Genomic DNA, 24,040 nt, shown 5'->3' on the forward strand with positions numbered 1-24,040 from the left:
CATGCAAGGACCCCGACAGTCTTTCCCGGCGAGGCAGAGGTTCACTTGCACCTCCTACTACTTCGTCCACTGCATCCACTGTTCCAGGTGTCAATTCCTGTACATCGGCGACACCAAGCACAGGTTCGGCGATCGTTTCGCTGAACACCTCAGCTCAGTCCACCTTAACTTACCTGATCTCCCAGTTGCTCAGCACTTTAACTCCCCCTCCCATTCCCAATCTGACCTTTCTCTCCTGGGCCTCCTCCATTGTCAGAGCGAGGCCCAGCGCAAATTGGAGGAACAGCACCTCATATTTTGCATGGTAGCTTACACCCCAGCGTTATGAATATTGACTTCTCTAACTACAAATAGCCCTAGCTTTCCCCCTCTCTCCCCCCCCCCCCCCCTCCCAGTTCTCCCACCAGTTTCACTGTCTCCGACTACATTCTATCTGTCCCGCCCACTCCCCTGACATCATTCTGAAGAGGGGTCTCGACCCGAAACGTCACCCATTCCTTCTCTCCGGAGATGCTGCCTGTCCCGCTGAGTTATGATGAATGGTGGCCGATTAGGAAAAGGGGAGATGCAACGAGACCTGGGTGTCATGGTACACCAGTCATTGAAAGTAGGCATGCAGGTGCAGCAGGCAGTGAAGAAAGCGAATGGTATGTTAGCATTCATAGCAAAAGGATTTGAGTATAGGAGCAGGGAGGTTCTACTGCAGTTGTACAGGGTCTTGGTGAGACCACACCTGGAGTATTGCGTACAGTTTTGGTCTCCTAATCTGAGGAAGGACATTCTTGCCATAGAGGGAGTACAGAGAAGGTTCACCAGACTGATTCCTGGGATGTCAGGACTTTCATATGAAGAAAGACTGGATAGACTCCGATAGTACTCGCTAGAATTGAGAAGATTTAAGGGGGATCTTATAGAAACTTACAAAATTCTTAAGGGGTTGGACAGGAAGATTGTTCCCGGTGTTGGGGAAGTCCAGAACAAGGGGTCACAATTTAAGGATAAAGGGGAAATCTTTTAGGACTGAGATGAGAAAAACATTTTTTACACAGAGAGTGGTGAATCTCTTGAATTCTCTGCCACAGAATGTAGTTGAGGCCAGTTCAATGGCTATATTTAAGAGGGAGTTGGATGTGGCCCTTGAGGCTAATGGGATCGGGGGTATGGAGAGAAAGCAGTTACAGGATACCGAGTTGGATGATCAGCCATGATCATATTGAATGGCGGTGCAGGCTCGAAGGGTAGAATGGCCTACTCCTGCACCTATTTTCTATGTTACTCCAGCAATTTGTGTCCACCTGTGTATTTGATGGTTGGCATGGACATGCAAGCTGAAGAGCTTGTATTGTGCTGTATGGCCCAGTGTCAGAAATGGAGAAATACATCTTAGTCTTAGTGACACAGAAGGAGACAATTGGTCAATCAAGTCAATGTCAGCTTCCGGGGTGCAAACTTAGTCATCCCATTCCCCTCTCCTTATTTCCCTGTACCCTTGCAACTTATTCTGACCACCACATACTCATCAACTCTCTTTTGTTCCTTTTTGCCATTAACGTACACTGGTGAGCGACATATCATAACCAGGTAACCTACTCATACATCTTTGGGATGTGGGAGGAAACCAGATCACCTAAGGAAATACAGGAAAGAACTGAACCCAGGTACCTGGAGAAGAGGCAGCAACACTAACTGCTGATCTGCTTGTCACATGTAATTTTAAGATTAATTTCAGGATATTATGATGATTACAAACATTCTATAAACATGAATAATTTAATCAGATGTGTCTTGATTAGATGACTTACCATACAGACACAAGAGACTACAGTTACAGGTATCTAGAGCAGAATACTAGCTGCAGGAACTTACAAGGTCAGGCAGCACATGTGGAGGCAAAGGGAACGTAATTTTGGCTCAGTCCTAAACAGTCTTGTAGTGAAACAACATCTACTCCTTTGCTCCACAGATCGTGCCCAATCGGAGTTCCTCTGAAAGCTTGTTTTTTGCTTAACATTTTATATGTCTGACTAAACAGTCAAATCATTTTTTTGCTAGTCCTAGAGATATTCTTTTCTTGCTGGTCCTCATAACTCTCATCAGCTTGACCAATGACACTTGTAGGCAAACTGTTAAGAGGGTGGTACCTTAAGATAATAATAATAATAATAATAATAATAATAAATACTTTATTGATCCCCTCAGGGAAATTCAGATGTCCAGAAGCTCCCAACCAACAAACCCACAGATTCAAAACGAACACAGACAGAAAATACATAGAATACAATGTGGACACTACCTGAGAGCAATAAATACTTAAAAAGACCAATAATTAACAGTTAAAAATTAGTAATTGCAAAATGCATCCCCCTACAGCCTAGCGGTCCGAATTATAAAATCTAATGGCTGCAGGGGTGAAGGATGTCCTGAACCGCTCCGTTCTACAGGGCAGGGAGAGGAGCCGGTTGTTGTTCCGAGTGCTCTTTTGACTCTCCAGAATTACATGGAGGGGATGCCCGGGGTTTTTCAGGATGACCTGCACCTTGTGCCTCATACGCCTCTCAAGCACCTCCATCCCAGAGTCTACTCTCCCCTCCAGCACTGAGCTAGCTCGATTAACCAGTTTGACCAGCTTCCTATTGATAAAGCAACTCATAGCTTCAACCTGCAATGGTGCTTATGATCCAGACAGGAATTAACTTCGTGCAGGAACAGACGAAGGGAGGATGTGAAACACTTTTTTTTTTTTTTAACTCAGTTACTTGTTAGTACCTTCAAGCCTTGCTCAGCATTCCATAATGTGCCTTCAAGTAACAATTGCTAATTCATATCTTACAGACTGGTCATAACACAACATTCCACATTTATAAATATTGCAGTTATTAACTACTCAAAATATAAATTGTCCTTTTACTGTACATAGCCACTAATCATGTATAACTTCATCACATACCTGAATCAGAATTGGCATCCTTAACTTTAATGGGTTTGTGCTCTCCAATTTCACCTCTACATTCTCTGCTATCACACTCATTTTTCACTTGGTTCTTTTCCTTTTCTCTTTCCTTGTCTTTGTGTTTTTTAGCTTTCTTTTTAAATTTTCCATTAGAAGAACAGTCCTTATTGATAATTTCCGAGCACTTTGTTTGGTGTGGTGGACTTTCTACTGTAGTCCTAGAGATATGCTTTTCTTGCTGGTCCTCATAGCTCTCATCAGCTTGGCCAATGACATCAATTGGCAAATCTTGAGTTCCCCTTCCTTCAGGTGTGCATGGGGAATTGGAGTTAGAATTCACAGTATGAACATTTGAAACTGGAAGTGGCACAGGCGGTGGTGCAGGGGGAGAAGCTGGTGGAGGTGGAGGATGAGGAAGGACGACTGGTGCAGTAATAGTGCTTTTCTCACTGGAGGGATTTAAATCACCATTAAAGGTCGGCTGTACACGATTGGTCAAGTGAGATATCCTGGGCTTCTTACTTGCTAGCGGATCAATAAAATCTGTAGGTAGCAATCGCTTCTGCAAAAACATTGATGATAATATTCATTAATTTTTCAAAAGCAAATGCCACATGTGGTGGTTTAATTCACATGAATACTTTATAGCAATTTCCCTTAACTTTCAGATAATTAAACAGGAATCAATAGCAATATAATGAATAAATGCAGTGAGCTATAATAATGCTTCTTGTTGGTCAGATTCAAGCCCAGAACTAGGAGTTAAAAAAAAAAAGAAATCAGCAGGCTTTTTTAAATTAAGAGTTGAAACCATTCATTGAATAGTCATTGAAGTGTGTTACTGAAGACGTGTCTGCCAATGAATAAAGTCCAAGCAGAATGATCTCAGTATTTGGAACATTTAAAGGACGATAATTTATGCTCATCTAAAACTGGATGCCGTACATACAGTTGGACAAAATACCAGCAAAGGAAAGGTCGAGAGATGGTAGTGCTGTTACAAAGTAATAGTGTCTTATGAAGTATTTTGGGTAGGAATTTGCAGAAAATAGGGAGGAGCTATTATGTTGTCGGTTGGAACCCAAGCCGACAACATAATAGGTCTAAGAATAGAAGCCATTTCATGCAGCTTTCTGTTGGCATAAAAATGGTATCAGTGCAACCCATGATCATCGCCATCATTTGAAGTGTGATTCTCCTCCTGGTGGGTCCTTTCTATGGGTCATGAGATAGCTGTAGAGGCCGTTCATGGTGCTACAGACTTTATTGGTGAACCTCCAGGTAGACGTCAATGTGTGAAAAGTCTATTAACATAGAGAAACCACATGGTCCTCAACATGGGCTCCACGACGGTTGGAAGTCACTCACTCCCTGCTCAGTAGACATGGTGCTCTACCTGCTGCCAGTCACCAGCCTCCACCTGCATCACTGTTGAGATTTTCTTCTCGGGCTGTGCTTTGTCAGAAACCTCCCCCTCGACCTGCTCGCCATGGGTGACCTTTCCAGCAGCATAGCTCCAGGAAGTTTAGCTCTCAGGATCTTAGGCACCCACATGTTTCTCCACCACAACAGTGTGGTGACCCTCGGCATGCAAGGGGTACGTCCCACAAAGGAGGCACATTCATGATATACAAGGCAGTCATTTGTGTCAAATGCTGCAAACAGTTTGAGAGAAATAAAAAAGAACAGTTTGCCATATTCACTGTCATGTAAAATCTAATTTGTGATAAGGCCATTTCAGTACTATGGCCACAGAGAGAAGTTAGAAGGCTCAAACATGATGCTGTGAGGGTGGGGGGGAAGTTACAGTATATTCATGGACTTGACAGGAAAGCATAGATTATCTTGAAGTCCCTCCCATATTCACATTGCTTGGGAAGGTAACGGAAGCATGCATAGGAATGCTACTTTCTGGCGTACCCCTCCAACTCTCACCACAAGGAAATTGGAAAAAAGACATAACTACAATGGGTTTTATTGCGTGAGTGCTGTCTGAACTGTTTAATAGTATAATTTAACAGATAAGATCAGTCAAATTTATCAGTGCCATCATTGCAAACTTCTCAACTGATTTTTACCCACCTCTGATGGGGATGCAGATTCTCTACCTTTCGGGGAGCTTGATGGAACAGGTTCTGTTGAATGGCTGTTGGAATTCTGTAGCTGAGATAATTTCCTGTTTTAATAATTCAGAGAACAAAAATGTTAGAGCCTATTTCTCACCATGCTGTCATGCATTTAGCATTGGGGGGGAAAGCCATTTAGCTTTCCCCCCCCAATGCATTCTTAGAAGCAAAATTAGCCCTTGTTACATTACCATCCTTGGTTTAGCACAATATTTTCAAAGTGTGTTTTTGATTTTCTGTTTTTGGATTGAATTCTGTTTTTAATTTGTGTCACTGTGATGTCTTTAATTACTTGTTATATTCCGATTATATGTTTTTATTCCGATTACTATGTAAGGTGTCCTTGAGATGTATGAAAGGCGCCCATTAAATAAAATTTATTATTATTATTATTAAAGTGAAAAAAATGTACAACACTGCCAAAGTCAGCAATTTGATCCAAGGCTGCATTAGAGAGAATGCCAAGCCTTCCCTTTACCAGAATTAAAATTACCAATTACCAATCATTCAGAAAGTGAATACCTTCTTATTGTATAATACAAACACTACAAAACAGAACGAGAATTGCAATTCATGTCTGCTGACCATGCATTACATTCCAAAATAATGATCAGGAAAGAACTTTAAAAATAATTTTGTGAACTTATTATTCACAATAGCTATCGTGAACATTAATTTTCCCCATCAACCAGCTTCACTCCCAATCCAAATCAATTTAGTTTAAATCTTTTACAGCTTGGTGGGTTGCATATCTCAATACTGAAGACGGTAATTATTCTACCTGTAATGAACTGGAGATCATAAACATAGCATACAGAATAAGGTTGAATGGAGAATAGTTCAATATAGCCTTAAATAAAAAGTTAACCAGCGTATTCTCACAACACAAATCAAGCATCGAGTTTCAATGCATATTCAGTTCAAATAGTGAACTAGCATAAAATGATATACTGCAATTATTGTCAAGAAATCCCAAGAAAATGGAAGTTAATTGCTGAAGATTTAAAAATGTATATGCATCAACACTATGGCAAACAAATATGGAAATATTATACTCAAGATACCCCTCAGAATACAATCATAAATTGTTTTCAGCTATATTTATTTGCATCATTAGCACAGCACCTTTATATCTTAGAATTTACTTTTGTTTGAAATAAGAGATCATCAGATTGTGCTCTCAACCTTGCATCCCTATCCATTTTTAAGAGGTACAGCGTGGAAATGGGGCCTTCGGCCCACCAAGTCCGCATCAACCAGTGATCTTTGTATACTAGTTCCATCCTACACACTAGGAACAATTTACAGAAGCCAATTAACCTACAAAACTGCACATCTTTGGAATGTGGATGGAAACCGGAGCACCTGGTGAAAACCCACACGGTCACAGAGAACATAGAAACTCCGCACAGACAAGCACCCGTAATCCAGGATCCAGGTGATCTGATGCTGTAAGGCAGCAATTCTACTGCAGCACCAATGTGCCGCCCCAAACCTTTAACCAAGCATCTACCTACTCTACTTCTAAATCCGTGGAGTATAAATTCATGAAGTGTGTCGAGATGGTTTGCCAAATCAATTAGGGAACAGGATATTTTAGATTGTTCATGCAGTAACAAAATTAATTGATGATCTGATGCGCAAGGGATCTTTAAGGGAAAAAAATCAAAATATGATAGAATTTTATATAAAATTTGAAAATGATTTGCTTCAATCCAAAAGCAGAGTGGCGAATCGAAAAAAATCAGACAAGATACGAGTTGACTATATTTGGGGGAACTTGATGAATAGGTTTGAGCGTAAACAAGCACGTACATCAATGATTTACATGAGAGGATGCGTTGCATGTCCAAGTTTGTTGATGACACAAAGTTGGGTGGTTACTGTGAGGAGGATGAAGGGGTGCCTCAAAGCAATTCAGACAGGTCAAGTGAATCCAAAAGGATCTAGCACACATACCAAAGAGAAAAGTAGAGTATTTTTACAATTTAGAGACGGAAAGATTAGTGTTCAAAGAGATCAAGGTGCTCTTGTACACATATCAAAGTTGCAAATACAGTTAGCAACTGGGAAGCCAGACTGTTAACTGGCCCTTCTTGCAAAATGAGAATGTTCTCAAGTGCAGTCATGAGCACTCTCATTAAATGATTAAGATGGACGAAAAAAAAGGCGATTTATAGTTAAAGAAGGAGAGCTTCTGAATTAGTAACAATATTTAATGTAGCAAATCATTAAGTTGCACTGGACAACACATGCCATTAAAAATAATATCTTTCCATCGCCAATGAAGATGCAAAACCATAGTATTGACTATTGTATTAAATAGTAGTATGCTGGTTGGCTCCAATGATCTTCCCTCTTGCTTGTCATGTACAAAGGATTATGAAAAATCAGATATGTTAATAAAATGGACATCCCCTCAGTATTTGAACTTACTTTAATTTCCTTGAAATACTTTTCAGAACTAATCCGTTGCTTCTCAGTAATGAAGGTTAGAGAAATTTACTAACCCAGATTTGATTTACCTGGAAACCACTTTGTCAAATAACTGCCGATCCTCTTCCGAGTAACCAGGCCAGTCCCGGTGGACCTCCTTATACACAAAATCTTTCACAGTATAGGAGTTGTCTTTTGGGTTTATATTAGCCACCTATTTAGAAAGGAAACGTTTTTAAAAACTCAATGGGTCAATGATTCAGGATTAACAATTAAAAGCAGAGATACAAGCACATACAATAAAATACTGAAGTACAAACATATTTAGGTCTTGCTTAATGTGCTTGCAGCATAACTTAGTGATACAAACAGGTATCTCTGCAAAATACACTAATTTAACACAGAATATTTCACCAGCACAACAACAGCAGTCCTTCAATTAATAAGCAAATTTACAATTAAGATTTACTGAAAACGTTGTCAAAAATCACAGGATTGAAAGTGTGAGAGATGATGTGAAGTAAATTTGATCTTGCATTAACTAATGACTAAATGGCTCCTAAAATAAGTTCTTTAAAATGCAGTAATGCAAAAAGTAATGGATCAAATGGGCAGTTAGAAAAACCTTTTCAGCCTTGTCTATCAACCCTTTTGAGCCTGGTCCACCACTCAATACGATCATGGGTAATAATTGCAATTCAGTGCCCCGTTCAAGTTTTTTTCACACACTCCTTAGTATCTTTAGACTTTTGAACTACATCCAGTTTAAGATATTTAATAATTTGGCCTCAAGTACCTGTTTTTTAGTTTATTTTAAAGATACAGCACGGAAACAGGCCCTTCGGTCCACCAGGTCTTCACCGGCCAGCGATCCCCGCACATTAACACTATCTATGTCCTGCTCAGTAATTAGTGACCATGATGAAATAACACACGGGTTTCAGAAAATGTAGAAGAGATTATAAACAAATATTTCAAGAAACACTCGCTACTGCTTTCTATTGCAACAATAATTCTTGAGCATCTAAAAGTGGCAAACCATAAATCAGTTCCATTCAGTTGGTAGAGGCCGTTCTACAAAGGTTATGGATTTAAAGACTAATCAAGATTTAGCATGCCACCTAGTTCATCTCAGTGCAACACTTTGGTTAAAACAGTATCACATACATCAATGAGGTAGATTTAATGAAGCTGTTTGACAAATGTTCTCTCTTTCATGTTGCAACTATTATCATCCCTAATGATAATTCACTGTCCATCACAATGCTATTTACAAGTCTAATCGTTTAACGGTTTCCATTTCAAATGTGTGTATAAGACGTAAAATGTAAAAGGCAAGGGAACTAAAATGCTTTAGTTCTTAGTTCTTAAACCTACTCCCAGAAACCAAATCTTCAGTAAATAAGCTTAAAAATTTAGAATAAGAGATGTAATGGCATGAGAGACAAATGTTCAACCCAAGGATTTGAGTTAGTTTAGAGATGTAGCATGGAAACAGGCCCTTTGGCCCACCGAGTCCACAATGACCATCAAAATCACACATTGACACAAGTTGAATGAATGAAGTTTATTGGCCAAGTATGTACACAAACAAGGAATTTGCCTTGGTGCTCCAGTCACAAGTAACAACACCACATACAGTAACAATTAAGAATGACCCATAAAACATTAATAATAAAACATTATATTTTAAACATGTGACAACATGTTTAAACATGTTGTCACATAATGTCTAAACATAGAACATGTTTAAACATTATAGTTTAAAAATGTTCTATGTTATCCTACATTCTCATCCAATTCTTACACACTAGGGGGAATATATAGAGGGCAAATTAACCTACAAACACACGTCTTTGAATTGTGGGAGGAAGCCGGAGCTAAGGAACCCCATACGGTCACAGGGAGAATGTGAAAACTCCACAGATAGCATCCAAGGTCAGGATTGAACTCGGGTCTCTGTCGCTCTGAGGCAGAAGCTCTACCAGCTGTGTCTCAGTGCTGGCCAATTTGAGTTGGTTCTCCAAAGAATAATTTAAAGCCCCTGTCCCACTTAGGCGATTTTATCGGTGACTACAGGCGACTAGGCCATCGCCACATGGTCGCGGGGCGACTCCTGTATTGTCGTGAGTAGTCTCCTCAAGTCTCCAAGAGTCGTAACGTTTTTCTGGTTGCCGCTGGATTTTGAAATATTCAAAACTTTTTGGCGATTGTGGGCTTGATGTAGCTTGTCTTCTCCTGTCGTAGGTGCTGTCATAGGTTGTGGCCAGGATGACACAGGTTGTTGCCAGACGACGTTGGTTGTCGCCGGATGCTGACCTCGGTGAATTCCATTGGCGACTACCTATGTCAACTGGCGACAGAATTGTCTCAGTTGCCGCTGACAGGGTCGTCGATGCTTGTCGTGGGTGGACGTAGGTTGACTTCGGTTGAAGCCTGTATGGCCGTAAGTTGTCGTAGGTGTGGTCGTAGGTGGATGTCCTAATGGGTCCCTGGTTGTCGGTAGCTTTCCGTAGCTTGACGTGGTAGGTTGTCGTAGACATTATCGCAGGTGCGGGACCAGTCGGCGCTTTTTCGGCGACCTGCTACGACTGTGACAGTCGCTGAAAAAAAAATCGCCTAAGTGGGACAGGCCCTTGAGTAGTTCTCCAATTCTGCTCAGTGGCTTACCCCATTTCCTCTTCCGCAGCCCTCATTGTCAGTGTCTTCCAGATAATTAGTATTTATTGCACAAAACAAACTTCCTCATAAAGCACAAGCATTTCTTGTAAAAAAACTGAATTTCTGCCCTTCCAGTTATTAAATAAATATGAACAGCTTGTGTGCTTTATTTAAATGCATCATTATCTGCGCACCTCTACCCTGCCGTCCCCCCCCCCCCACCCACCCAAATTAATGTCCCTTGCTTCAATTAAAATCCCAGCAGCTCCAACTTAACATTAATTTAAAATTCCGCATATCCTGAACTATTCTGGTAAATTTCATTTGCGTCCTGGTGAAACTTTACATTCTTTCCACAGTGTGGAGACCAGAAATAATATTTACAACCTGGTAATATTTATTGCAAACAAGCACATAATCAAACTGGTGCAACATTAACTATTGAGAAACTGATTTTTTTTTAAAAACACATTTAATAATTGCGTGAAAAAGTACAATCCCTTATCAAGTGATTGGGTCACAGATTTTATACCTCACACGTCATTAGCTTTTACACTGAAAATCATTAGGAAAAAACTCAAAATGGTTACTCCAACTTCTTTGGCTGAATCTTGTGTTCAGATATTGAAATAGGACTTCTTTAACACAGACTATCCTCATACCATCTTGAAACTTGGAGAATTATGGCCACCATCTCCAAAATGCTCTTTCACTGCACTTCATTCACTTGCTCTAGCAATGTTACAAAATTTTGAGATTTTAAAAATCAAGTCTGTAACTTATCCCATCAGATAAAGCATAAAAATAAGTTTAATTTGACACCTAATTCACTTTCATATCTCAAGTATTTAAAAAGTTATGGCCATTTTCATACTGGGAAATGAGCATCTTGTTCCCTATTGACTTTCTATGGACATAACAAAAAAGCTGTGATCGTGAACAGTCAAAAGCCCATAACTTTCTTAAAAATTAAGAGAACTGAATGAAATTTTCAGTTATCATAGATTGAAGCATTCTGAAACAAATATAAAATAATCTTACTTGGATGACCTGAAATTAAAGCATATAATTAGTTAGTTACCTAATTGTAGCTAATTTCAGACTTCAATGACTAGATCTAAACACCTATCCATTTCTTAATAAATGATTAACATTTTTAAATAGCCTAAATGTCCAAATAATATTCACAAATAATTCACAATAAAACATGATTTTTAAATCTCATTTACATTAATTTATAGGCCAAATGGAAGGAATTTAGTGTTCAATTGCTGTAAATAAATGCCCATTTAAATCAGCTTTCCAGTGGGATCCTGTGGAACGCGCTGGTTTAGAACGTTCACATTGCGGTAGATTTGTGCCTCAAATGTCGAGAAAAATACTGCGCGATATAATGGGCCCAAATTGAGCTACTCGCAATATTAAATTTTGTATAAAAGGATCTTTAGAAGCCCTTTTGAATGTAAAAATATACAACCTAACTTCAGTTATTTGCTTTATGAGACGCTGCGGTTGCTGACGGTCGCGGGTTTAAAGATTGATTTTTAAACTACTATAACTATTATTCAAGGCCTTTAAACCTAATAATAGCTTTTGCGACGGGGTCTATCAGCGATTTTTCGTTAATAATTAACTAGGCTGAACATTTTCGATTGGAACAGCTTAGAGAAAATCGCGTTTTAAACCCGCCCCCTCTAAACGGCGCCAAAATCGCGCACAAGCTCAGCGGCAGATATTCAGCGACGCTTCAGGTAGGCTTTGCAACATACCTACTTGCTCTGCTACATTCTATGATTAGGGTCAGTATTAACCCTTTACGAAGTGGGACTATGCATTAGCTCAAAAAGCTTTGCTACATGCATCTTAAAAATCCAAGCCTTTCACAAAAGGGTAATCCAAGTTCATATTAGGAAAGTTAAAATGCCCTTCTATGATAACCCTATTATCTTGCTATTTTGTCTACATATCTGCCATTCTAAATGCCTGGAATTAAAACATCATCTAGATCACTAAAACCACAGAAAATTAAAGGGTCATGAATAATGTAATTTAACCTATCGTGTGCCAATGGTAGATCAAAATATGGAGACAAGGCCAGAAAGAAAAAATGCCATAAGTTGTAATGCAAGAATTTAAAAAAAGTCAAAATAAGGCATGTTCCTGCATGGAACGTTATAACAACAAATTACCTAAACTTGTGTATTACACACAGGTAGTTAAACACAAAATCGTGGAACTGCTGCCAAGAAGCCCTTCATCAATGTGCACATATTTACAGCTTTGTTAAACAAACCTTGAGAAATGAGAATACATTTACAAATGATACTCAAAATCCCCAGAAAATATACATTGTTGAATGTCAGAGTTTTTGAAAATTGTACTAAATCAATTACTGCGTAATGTTTAACTGCGTAACTAACTCCCAGGTCTTAAAAAGTGTGGATGTGGTAATTCCCCTAAAAACTGCAAAATAGAATGTTTAAAAAATAAAGTTTGTCATACCTCGTTATATCCTAATGTTTTATTATGTGAAATGTAAAAGTACTGTTAATTTAAAATGTCATTTAGTTTTTTTTTTTAAACTTCCTAGAAACCTAGCGTTTTTCAACATGAACCATGTATTCCCAATGACACATAAAACTAAGATGAAGATGAAAATTAACTCTGACAAGTGTGAAGTGATTTATTTTGTCACGTCAAACCGGGGCAGAACTTGTATAGTAAATGGTAGGAGTGTTTTGAGAGTGCAGAGAGACCTAGGGATACACTTGAAAGTGGCACAGGTAGATGGGATAGTGAAGGAGGTTTTTGGCACACTTGCATGCATTGTTAAAGGTACAGAGTACAAGAACGGGAACTTCATGCTATTGATGTACAAGACATTGATGATTTGAAATATTGTATGCAGTTTTGGCCACCCTGCTATAGGAAGGAGGTCATTAAGCTGGGAAGAGTGCAGAAATGATTCACCACAATGTTACCAGAACTTGATAGCTTGAGTTATAAGTAGAGGCTGGAACTTTTTTCCTGGAGTGTAAGACGCTGAGAGGTGACCTTATATAGGTATTCAAAATCACGAGAGGCATAGACAAGGTTAATGGTCACAATCTTTTTCCAACGTTAGAAAAGTACAGAACGAGAGAGCATGGAATTGCAAGAGGAGAAGATTTAAAAGAGACGTGAAGGGCAATTTTTCTTTTTTAATTCAATTTAATTTTTAATTTTTATTTCATTTAGACAGGTACACAAACAGGAAAGAGTTTAGATGTATATGGGCTATACACAGGCAGATGAAACAAGCTCAGCTGTTAGCCTGATTGGCACTGGTAAATTGGTTCGAAGGACCTGTTTCTGTTCTGAATGACTATTACAGCATCAAACAGACAGGCTCACGCGAATGAGGCAGGGTAATTTCCGTTGGCCAGGTGCCCCACAAGGATCCATTCTCAGTTCCTTGCTTTTGTCCCTATAAACTTAAATCTGTGACCAAATTCTGTTCTAATTCCATCTACAAGTTTGCAGATGACACTACCATGACAGGCTGGGTCTTGAACAATGACTAGACAGAGTACAGGAAGATATATAACTTGGTAACAATGTGTCAAGACAATAACCTCTCCTTTAAAGTAAGCATTAAGGAGGAGACAGTTATTGACATCAGGAAACGAGATGATGTAAACATCTCACTCAACGTCAATGGTTCTGAAGTAGAAATTGTTCGCAGCTTCAGGTTTCTAGGGGTAAATATCACCAATAATTTGTCCTGGGTCAACCATATTGTAGCTACTGCCAAGAAAGCACACTAACAGCATGTCCCCAATAACTTATCAATTTTCACAGATGCACTGTAGATAGCATCCTATCAGGATGCTTTACAACTTGGTTCGGCAACAAATCTTACCAAAATAGGAAGAAATTGCAGAGGGTCGTGGATGTAGTCAGGTCCATCATGCAAGCCATTCTCTATCTTCATTTTACGATGCCTCAGGAAAGCAGCCAACATAAGAGGTTCATATACAACCTGTTTATTCCCTCCCTCTCCTTTTGAGCTGGAGATACAAACGTTTGAAAAAACATACCACTGCATTCAGGAACAGCTTCTTCCCTACTGTAATCATACTACTAAATGATCCTCTCATAAGCCGAGGTGTAGTCCTGATCTCCAGCCTACCTAATTGTGGCCCTTGCACTTTTTGTAAATTTGCACTTTCCCTGTATTTAATGTTGTTACATTATATTTTGCATGCTTTGATACTTTTCTTTTAGCACTATGTAAGGGCAGCACAGTGGCGGAGCTGCTACCGCACAGTGCCAGAGACCAGAGTTCGATCCTGACTTTGAGTGCTGTCTGTGTAGAGTTTGCACGTTCTTCCTGTGACCATGTGGGTTTCCTCAGGTTATCCGTTTCCTCCCACATCCCAGCGACACGCAGGGTTGTAGGTTAATTGGCCTTTGTAAATTTCTCAGTTTGTAGGGAACAGGTCTAGTTTGAACAGATGATTGATGAATGGACTCAGTATGGACTCAGTAGGCCGAAGAGCCTGTTACCACACTGTATCTCTAAACTACCCATTGTACATGTATAATTGTATCACTGTATAACCTAATTGAACTCATGTATAGTATGAATTGATTGAATAGCGCACAACGTTTTCTCTATCCTAGTGCACAACAATAATAAACTAATACCAACACCATGTTATATTGAAGCAGACATATTAGCGCAAGATGCATTGAAGCACAAATCATGGTGTTTTTAACCAGGGGTAAATTTTAGAAGTGCTAATAACTAGCTGCAATAAACAATTATATCCGACTATACAAAAATGCACTTCGCTAGTGCATCTGAAGTAAATCAAATTACTTTGGCTATAAATAAACTGCATGAATACTTGACCGCAAGTTGGCCTACAGCAATAGTAGCAGCACATGGGACAGTTGTGAAGTCAGAAAAGACTACGCTTTCCAATTCAACACTTCCAAACATGGCAAAAACCAAGCCCATTGGCAATACAGATTAATATAATATATAGCTACACGATGACAGTCATGACTCTGCAAATATTCTATACGATTTACACATCTCTGGTATAGAAGGCATAACCAATGTTACTTAAACAAATGATAAATCTTTTCTCAGAACTTAGAATATATTTGAGGAAATTATGTATTGAATATAAAGAGATAGTTGTTAATTTGGTATAGAAACAATTGCAATGTAGAACAATCTCAGCAACAATTCACCCACAAATAATCTGAAGTAATTTTGATTGCATGTATTTTCTTTTAAAGAAGAGCATTATGCTGGACAATGAATTACTTAAATTTGATGTTGCACCAAAATAGAATGCAGCAAATATCTTGCCGTTCTTCAAGGTAATGAGTTTATAATTTATATTAGAAGTTGTAAATTAAGTTTCCATTCAGATAACTAATCTAGCCTATCTGACACAATCACCACGACATTTATGACAAATGTTGCAAGATTTACATCTATCCAGGTGGACTAGAATAACTCAATGATCAGATCTATTGCTTAACATCCCTCTCCTTCACTTAATAGAATCAGATATAAGAATATAAAGGAGGATAGTAAAAGCATATTTAGGTACGTGAAGAGGAAAAAATTAGTTAAGACCATAATTGGACCCTTGCAGACTGAACAGGGCAAATTTATTATGGGGAACAGGAAATGGCAGACAAGTTGAACAGGTACTTTGGATCCGTCTTCACGAAGGAGGACACAAACAATCTCCCTGATGTACTAGTGGACAGAGGATCTAGGGTGACGGAGGAACTGAAGGAAATTCACATTAGGCAGGAAATGGTGTTGGGTAGACTGATGGGACTGAAGGCTGATAAATCCCCAGGACCTGATGGTCTGCATCCCAGGGTACTTAAGGGAGTGGCTCTAGAAATCGTGGACGCATTGGTGATCATTTTCCAATGTTCTATAGATTCAGGATCAGTTCCTGTGGATTGGACGGTAATGTTATCCCACTTTTTAAGAAAGGCGGGAGAGAGAAAACAGGGAATTATAGACCAGTTAGCCTGACATCGGTGGTGGGGAAGATGGAGTCAAAGATGAATTAGCGGCACATTTGGATAGCAGTAGCAGGATCGGTCCGAGTCAGCATGGATTTACGAAGGGGAAATCATGCTCGACTGATCTTCTGGAAATTTTTGAGGAAGTAACTAGGAAAATGGACAAGGGGGAGCCAGTGTATGTAGTGTACCTGGACTTTCAGAAAGCATTTGATAAGGTCACACATAGGAGATTAGTGGGCAAAATTAGGACACATGGTATTGGGGGTAGAGTGCTGACATGGATAGAAAATTGGTCGGCAGACAGGAAACAAAGAGTAGGGATTAACGGGTCCCTTTCAGAATAGCAGACAGACTCGGTGCTGGGACCGCAGCTATTTACAATATATATTAATGAATTATATGAAGGAATTAAAAGTAACATTAGCAAATTTGCAGATGACACAAAGCTGGGTGGCACTGTGAACTGTGAGGAGGATGCTATGAGGATGAAGGATGATTTAGACAGGTTGGGTGAGTGGGCAGATGCAGTTTAATGTAGATAAATGTGAGGTTATCCACTTTGGAGGCAAAAACAGGAAGGCAGATTATAATCTAAATGGTGTCAAGTTGGGAAAAGGGGAAGTACACTGGGATCTGGGGGTCTTTGTTCATTAGTCACTGAAAGTAAGCAGGCAGTGAAGAAAGCGAATGGCATGTTGGCCTTCATAACAAGAAGAGTTGAGTATAGGAGCAAAGAGGTCCTTCTGCTGTTGTACATGGCCCTAGTGAGACCACACCTGGAGTATTGTGTGCAGATTTGGTCTCCAAATTTGAGGAAGGACATTCTTGCTATTGAGGGAGTGCAGCATAGGTTCACAAGGTTAATTCCTGGGATGGCGGGACTGTCATATGTTGATAGAATGGAGCAGCTGGGCTTGTATACTCTGAAATTTAGAAGGATGAGAGGATATCTTATTGAAAATACGATTATTAAGGATTTGGACACGCTAGAGGCAGGAAACATGTTCCCGATGTTGGGGGAGTCCTGTTTAAGAATAAGGGGTAAGCATTTAGAACGGAGATGAGGAAATACTTTTTCACACAGAGAGTTGTGAGTGTGGAATTCTCTGCCTCAGAGGGTGGTGGAGGCCAGTTCTCTGAATGCTTTCAAGAGAGAATTAGATCGAGCTCTTACAGATAGCATAATCAAGGGATATGGGGAGAAGGCAGGAACGGGGTACTGATTATGGATGATCAGCCATGATCACATTGAATGGCGGTGCTGGCTCGAAGGGCCGAATGGCCTACTCCTGCACATATTGCTATTATCTCACTCATGTCCATCGAAAAATTGTCCCTAATTCTTGCGGATCAAGAATAAGTCCCGAAACGGAGCAAAAATTGTGAATTTCTATCTATAGATAACATTGCAGAGGTTGAGTAAACTGAACCCTAATCATTTGTTGGACACAAAGTGGTGGAGTAACTGCCTCAGTCAGACAGCATGTCTAGAGAATATGGTTGTGATGGTTTGAGTCGAGACTAAAGGCCCTCGACTCAAATCGTGACGTCGCCATGTTCTCCAAACATGCTGCCTGATCCACTGGGTTACTCCACCATTTTGTTTCCTTTTCTATATTAAACAGCATCTGTCGTTCCTCATTTCTATCCAATCATTTGTTGATTTATAAATCCTCCGTATATCCAATAAACTAATTTCCATTTTACAATAACCATTCTTCGGGAGAGATCATTCCGCATAGCTTTTTCAGATAATATCCAACTAAAATTGCAAAGATAATCCAACTGATTTAAGAAGAAAAAGGATTCAGGATATATTCAAGATTTAAAATTCAGAATTCATCAACGAAGATCAAGATTTAAAGGGCAGAGGAACCTGGGAGAAAATATAACCAAAAATACTGTTTGACCTTAAATTAATCCAAAGTATTTAAATATGTTGAATAGTATTTCATTTATCCATTTGGTGAGGAAGGCCTGCACCAAACGAATAATTTTAGAGACAGGCCGTACTGAAATGAAACAGGAAACAGCTCTACCAAAGAGCTAGTGGAAATCTATAACTCTCTCCAAACTGGCTTTGACTACTGAAACATTGGTCAATTGGAATTTTCGCAGTGGAGGTCAATATATTTCTACTTGAAAACTGCCTTAAAAGGATGACCTTAAGGCAGGTGACTGGGTTCACACAAAGATCAGATATTATCTCACAGATATTACCAAGCAAGTTGTAGGGCTAAAGGGTATACTCTGCCGTGCTGCTAAAGTTAGTTATCTTGGAAATTAGGTTGCACATTTCAAATGGAATGATTCAGACACAAAGATGAAATTTATGCTGCAAATTTTGCACTAATTGACAAAACACGTGTGCTTATTAATTGAACGGCACCAAAAATTGCAATTATTCTAACAATACAAAATGCAATATCGAGTGTCCAAAGTATATAAGTAAAAGCAAATTACTCTTCTGGTTATTGCAGAAAATTGCATGAGAGAGTAATCCGCTTTACTCAATATTAATTCAATGCATAAAAACTTGTAACATTCATTAAGTTGCAATCAATATGTTACAGTTTTTATAATACTGATGCACTGGCCATCATTCCTTTCCTCATAATTATTGCAAATTTTTCATTTTGATTTGAACAACTGGTCGTTAAACTTTACTCAAATTACCAAATGAATCAAAATTGGAAAAAATACAAGTTTAGACAGGAAAGTGTATATAGTCTGTGAAAATATTGCTTTAACTGTGCCAGCTTTACTAGCTAGAAAATTCACAGGTAGGATTCAAACGTTTACAATTAACATACCATCAGATGAAGCATTTAGAAAAAAGCTGTCAAAATGGAAGACAATGTGTTAGTCAATTGAGAATTTCAATTATTCCTTCTATGAACAACTAATTTGAAGAGTGATACGAAAACTGCACCTGTAACTACTGGGTACACAAAAATGCTGGAGAAACTCAGCGGGTGCAGCAGCATCTATGGAGCGAAGGAAATAGGCGACGTTTCGGGCCGAAACCCTTCTTCAGACTGAACTACTGACCTGTTGTAGAATTGGTCCAAGAGAATTCTTGTCTTTCTGATTAACACCATCTTTCTGTAATCGAGCCAGAAGCTCAGGTTTCTTGAAAGGTTTTAGTACCAATAAGTGGATCGCCCTATCCCTATATGACCGTTGGGAAACACTGTTTGTATTGCACTTCCTTAGTGTACTTGCAGGATTAATAGGGGTTGACCGTTTCCGTTCAGGTACAGCATCTGGGATGCCTGGTGCTGGTTTACGAATCTGCACTCGTTTACCTAGAAATAGTACAAAAACTTCTAAATTAAAAGAAAACTAAATCACAACAAACTCAAATACTATATTTTTGTTAACTTAACAATTGTTCCATTCCAAAGTAAATGTATACTTAAAATAATAATTGGTCAAAGCTATTTCAACAGTGTTTTTGTTGACATTGTAAATGGCTATATTCAAATTCAAATTAACTTTATTTTTCTGTTAGGAACTTTGGTTTCTGCAGCCATACAACAAAAAGAAACAATTTTACAAATCCACAGACCTCCATCACAGTGAATCTCCTCCTCACTGTGATGGAAGGCAAAGTCTTGTCTCTCCCCTGCTCTCCATCCTCTCCCGATGTTAAAGCCCCCGGCGGGCAAAGGCAAGTCCGCGGCCGTTAATTCCGCGCCGGGCAATGTCAGGCCCCGCCCCAGGTCGCCTTCAGCCCCGCAACTCGGGCGGGAGAAGCTGCCGCCGCGGGAGCTCCGAAAAGCGTCCACAGGCCCGTATATTTTTAACATTTTCCTTTTTTTAAATTTGAGACTGAACATATATTCCCCAATAACATGGAGAACCCCTCAAAGTGCCTAGTAGCAAACAAAGGAATGAACTTTAATTTTCCATCAACAAAAACTGTCGAGTATAATTGTAGGTCAACTTTCCGTAACACTGTTAAAGCATGGGCCTTTTAAGGCAGATATTTCCACATCTAACCATAGCATAGTCAAATAATTAATTTTAACAGCAGAATAAATGACCAATTTTCACTGATATTATTTATAAAAAACTGAAACCACACCAAAAACAAAATTGTTGCAAAGAGTTGATTAATGTTTCTGAACAAGTCATGTAAATAGTTCACTCACTTCAGGTTTTTCCATCATCTTACTTTATCTTCTCCCCCATCAGATTCCTCCCTCCCAATAACAACAGTCATTTAATTGCCTCAAACAATAATGCTAAATCTGTTCCATTCCACACGAATGTCATTGAGAAAGCATCAATAACTGACAAAAATTATATAAATTGAGTGATTTAGAATGCAACCAGAATTTAACACCCAGTTTGCCAATTGTCATCAGATCAAGATCAAAAAATACTGTTAACAAATTTATATTATATTTCGAAGGGCCGAATGGCCTACTCCTGCACCTATTGTCTATTGTCTATTATACAAATTACAATATTTAATTCTTTCAACAAAGCCTACTTTCAAAATTGTGTGCAGCTCTTGTAAAAAGTAAGCGCATAGAAACAAATGTGAAACTGATGCTCATTTTACAGGTTGATGCAATCTTCACACAATTAGTACTTTGATTTGTTCAGCCGCATTTACTTAAATATACAATAAATATAAAAAAGAAATCTGCAAACTCTGGTAATTCTCAGTTAATTGTGCTTGAGCAAATTTTACATTCGACAAATTTTTGGTTTATAGAGTCATATAGCATGGAAATAGGCCCTTCGGCCCAACTTGCCCACACCGGCCAACATATCCCAGCTACACTAGTCCCACCTGCTTGCGATTAGCCCATATCCCTCCAAACCTGACCTATCCATGTACCTGTCCAACGATTTCTTAAATGTTGGGATAGTCCCTGCCTCAACTACCTCCTCTGGGAGCTTGTTCCATATACCCACCATCCTTTGTGTGAAAAAGTCACCCCTCAGATTTCTATTAAATCTTTTCCCCTTCACCTTAAGCCTTTGTCCTCTGGTCTTCGGTTCCCCCACTCTGAGACCTTTCCAGTTTAACAACATCTTTCCTATAATATGGTGCCCAGAACTGAACACAATACTCTAAAGGTGGTCTCACCAATGTCTTATATAACTGCAACATGACCTCCCAACTTCTATACTTAATACTCTGATGGAGGCTAATTTGCCAAAAGCCATTTTGAACCACCCTGTCTCTCTGCAACTCCACCTTCAAGGAACCATGCGTTTGCACTTCCAAATCCCTCTGTTCCACAACACTCCCCAGAGGCCTACCATTCACTGTGTAGGTCTTACACATGTTAGACTTCACAAAATGCAACACCTCACATTTTTCTGTATTAAATTCCATCAACAATTCCTCGGCCCACCTGGCCAACTGATCAAGAACCTGGTGCAATTTTTCACAACCGTCTTCACTATCTGCCAAACCACCAACTTTTGGATCATCTGCAAACTTGCTAATCTTGCCATGTACATTCTCATCCAAATCATTGATATAGATGACAAACAGTAACGGGCCCAGCACCAGGCCTCTAGTCCGAGAAGCAACCTTCCACCATCACCCTCTGCTTCCTTGCAGGAAGCCAATTTTTTATCCATCCATCTCCTTGTATCCCATACGATCTAACCTCCCAGAGCAGCCTACTATGTGGAACCTTGTCGAATGCTTTGCTGAAACATACTGATTCAGACGAAACCTGATGGTCACCTGTATTGCAATGTGAAGAAAACTTGACCATCATTAACTGCCGATATGCCCACCCAACAGAATTAAAAATAAAACTATTTGCTTGATGTCTTTTCATGAGGTTTTTTTGCCAGCTGAATTGTCAACATTGGGATGAAATCCATAAAAACGTGTTTGCTTCAACCAGTTCCAAAAGCACCAGATCCTGGGATGCAATGTCAACTCTAATATTATTGGTCAGATTAATGCTAGCTTTTGACCTAATGCTCAGCCATAAGATCATGTGATAGGAACAGAATTAGGTAATTCGGCCCATCTAGTCGACTCCACCATTCAATCATGGTTCTCTCTCCCTCCTAACTGCATTTTCCTACCTTCTCCCTTTCACTCCTGACACCCGCACTAATCAAGAATCTATCTCTGCCTTAAGAACATCAATTGACTTGGCCTCCACAGGCTTCTGTGGCAATGAATTCCACAGATTCACCACCCTGTGACTAAAGGCTGACTCAGTAGCAGCAGGTGTGAAAAAAAGGTGAACACACCATGGTTCTTTTTTGTGTGTGGGGAGTTTAAGGTCAGTAGCAAGTAAATGACTTCAATATGCACACCAGTTGCTACTAAATAATTTTAAATGTGTCACACTAGTTTAAACCAGTATGCCGTTTGAGTTCAGAGTGCAGATAAGAGTAATTTAAACTAATGTCTTAAATGAAAAGTCAGCCATAATTGGAAATGTTTTATTCGCACAAACAGAATATACATGACGAGTCTCATTTTCACTCAACATCACTGCTCTCAAAATTGTGAAGAATTTTAATCAACTGGCAGTAACGCATGAGATGCGGTATAGCTAACAGGGTTGCTGCCTCACAGCGTCAGAGTCCCTGGTTCAATCTTGACCTCAGATGCTGTCTTTGTGGTCCGCACATTTTCCCTGTGAAGGCGAGAGCTTCCTCCGTGTGCTCTGGTTTCCTCGCATATCCCCAAAATGCACAGGTTTGTAAGTTAATTGGCCTCTGTAAATTGCCCCTAATATGTTGGCAGTGGATGAAGAAGTCTTTTAACATAGTATTAGCATAAACAAGTAATTGATGGTCAGAGTGGACACTGTGGACCCCAAGGGCCCGTTTCCATGCTGTATTTCTAAACTAAAGATGCCGCTGCCAGTTAATCGAAGATTATAAATGCTAACAATTTCATCTTTGATCCTGCAAAATTGGAGATAATTATTGTTAGTTCCAATTTTGAGACGGACAAAATTGTTAGCAGTCATCATCCTCAATTAACTGGCAGCAGCATCAACATGACTGTCATTTGATCAACAAACTTCACAATTGTGCATGTATACATAAACACAGAAGTACAGAAGTTGCCATCGGTTTGATGCTGATCTGCACTCCGTACTGGACTTCACCAGGTGGCGCCACCAGCCTCGCCAACAGTCTGCCTGTCCTTTATTCTTTTTTGTTATTTTTAGTATGTGTTAAAAGTATGTGTTTTACTGTTCCTTGGTTTGTTTTATGTGGAGGAGGGTGGGGGGGGGGGGGAAAACATTTTTTCAATCTCTTACCTTGACGGAGATGCAATTTTTTTCCGTATCGTATCTCCGTCCCCAATGTGGCCTAACATCGTGGAGCCCAACGACCACTCCAAGTCGCGGGAGACTGCGGGATTTGAACATCTCGGAGCTTGCGACCCCTTTGCTGGGGATCGAACCTCCATCCGCGTGACTTTAACACCGTGAAGCCCATGGTCTCTGGTAAGAATAGGCCGACTCGGGAGCTCCATGCCGCGGAGGGAGTTTCAATCGCCTCGACACACGAGTTTTGATCACCCTGACGGGGCGTTAATTGTTGGCTGCGGGAACTTTGATCGCCCCGACTGCGGATGGTTTGACTGCCCCGACCGTGGGAAAACAAAGACGGAGATTGAACTTTATTGCCTTCCATCACAGAGGAATGTGGAATCCTCGTAGTGGATGTTTATGTTAACTTTTAGGTGGTGGTGTGTCTTGTTGCCTTTCACTTATTATGGCTGTATGGTAACTCAAATTTCACTGTACTTAACCGGTACATGTGACAATAAACTGACCTTGACTGTGACTCCACACTCGGTTCA

General features: G+C 39.7%; 1 protein-coding gene across 3 annotated transcripts in view; it reads right to left on the reverse strand.

The window, feature by feature from the left end:
* The window catches only part of ell2 (elongation factor for RNA polymerase II 2), a 92,674-nt gene that overhangs the window by 27,097 nt on the left and 41,537 nt on the right, over window positions 1–24,040 (reverse strand). For all 3 annotated transcript variants that reach the window (XM_033017302.1, XM_033017303.1, XM_033017304.1), the window contains 4 exons: window positions 19,273–19,529; window positions 7,602–7,726; window positions 5,033–5,126; window positions 2,948–3,512 (listed from right to left, as the gene is read on the reverse strand). In XM_033017302.1, coding sequence (XP_032873193.1) covers window positions 2,948–3,512; window positions 5,033–5,126; window positions 7,602–7,726; window positions 19,273–19,529 — 1,041 coding nt within the window. The remainder of the gene's footprint in view (window positions 1–2,947; window positions 3,513–5,032; window positions 5,127–7,601; window positions 7,727–19,272; window positions 19,530–24,040) is intronic.

The sequence above is a fragment of the Amblyraja radiata genome, chromosome 3, assembly GCF_010909765.2.
Source record: "Amblyraja radiata isolate CabotCenter1 chromosome 3, sAmbRad1.1.pri, whole genome shotgun sequence".
Lineage (NCBI taxonomy): Eukaryota > Metazoa > Chordata > Chondrichthyes > Rajiformes > Rajidae > Amblyraja > Amblyraja radiata.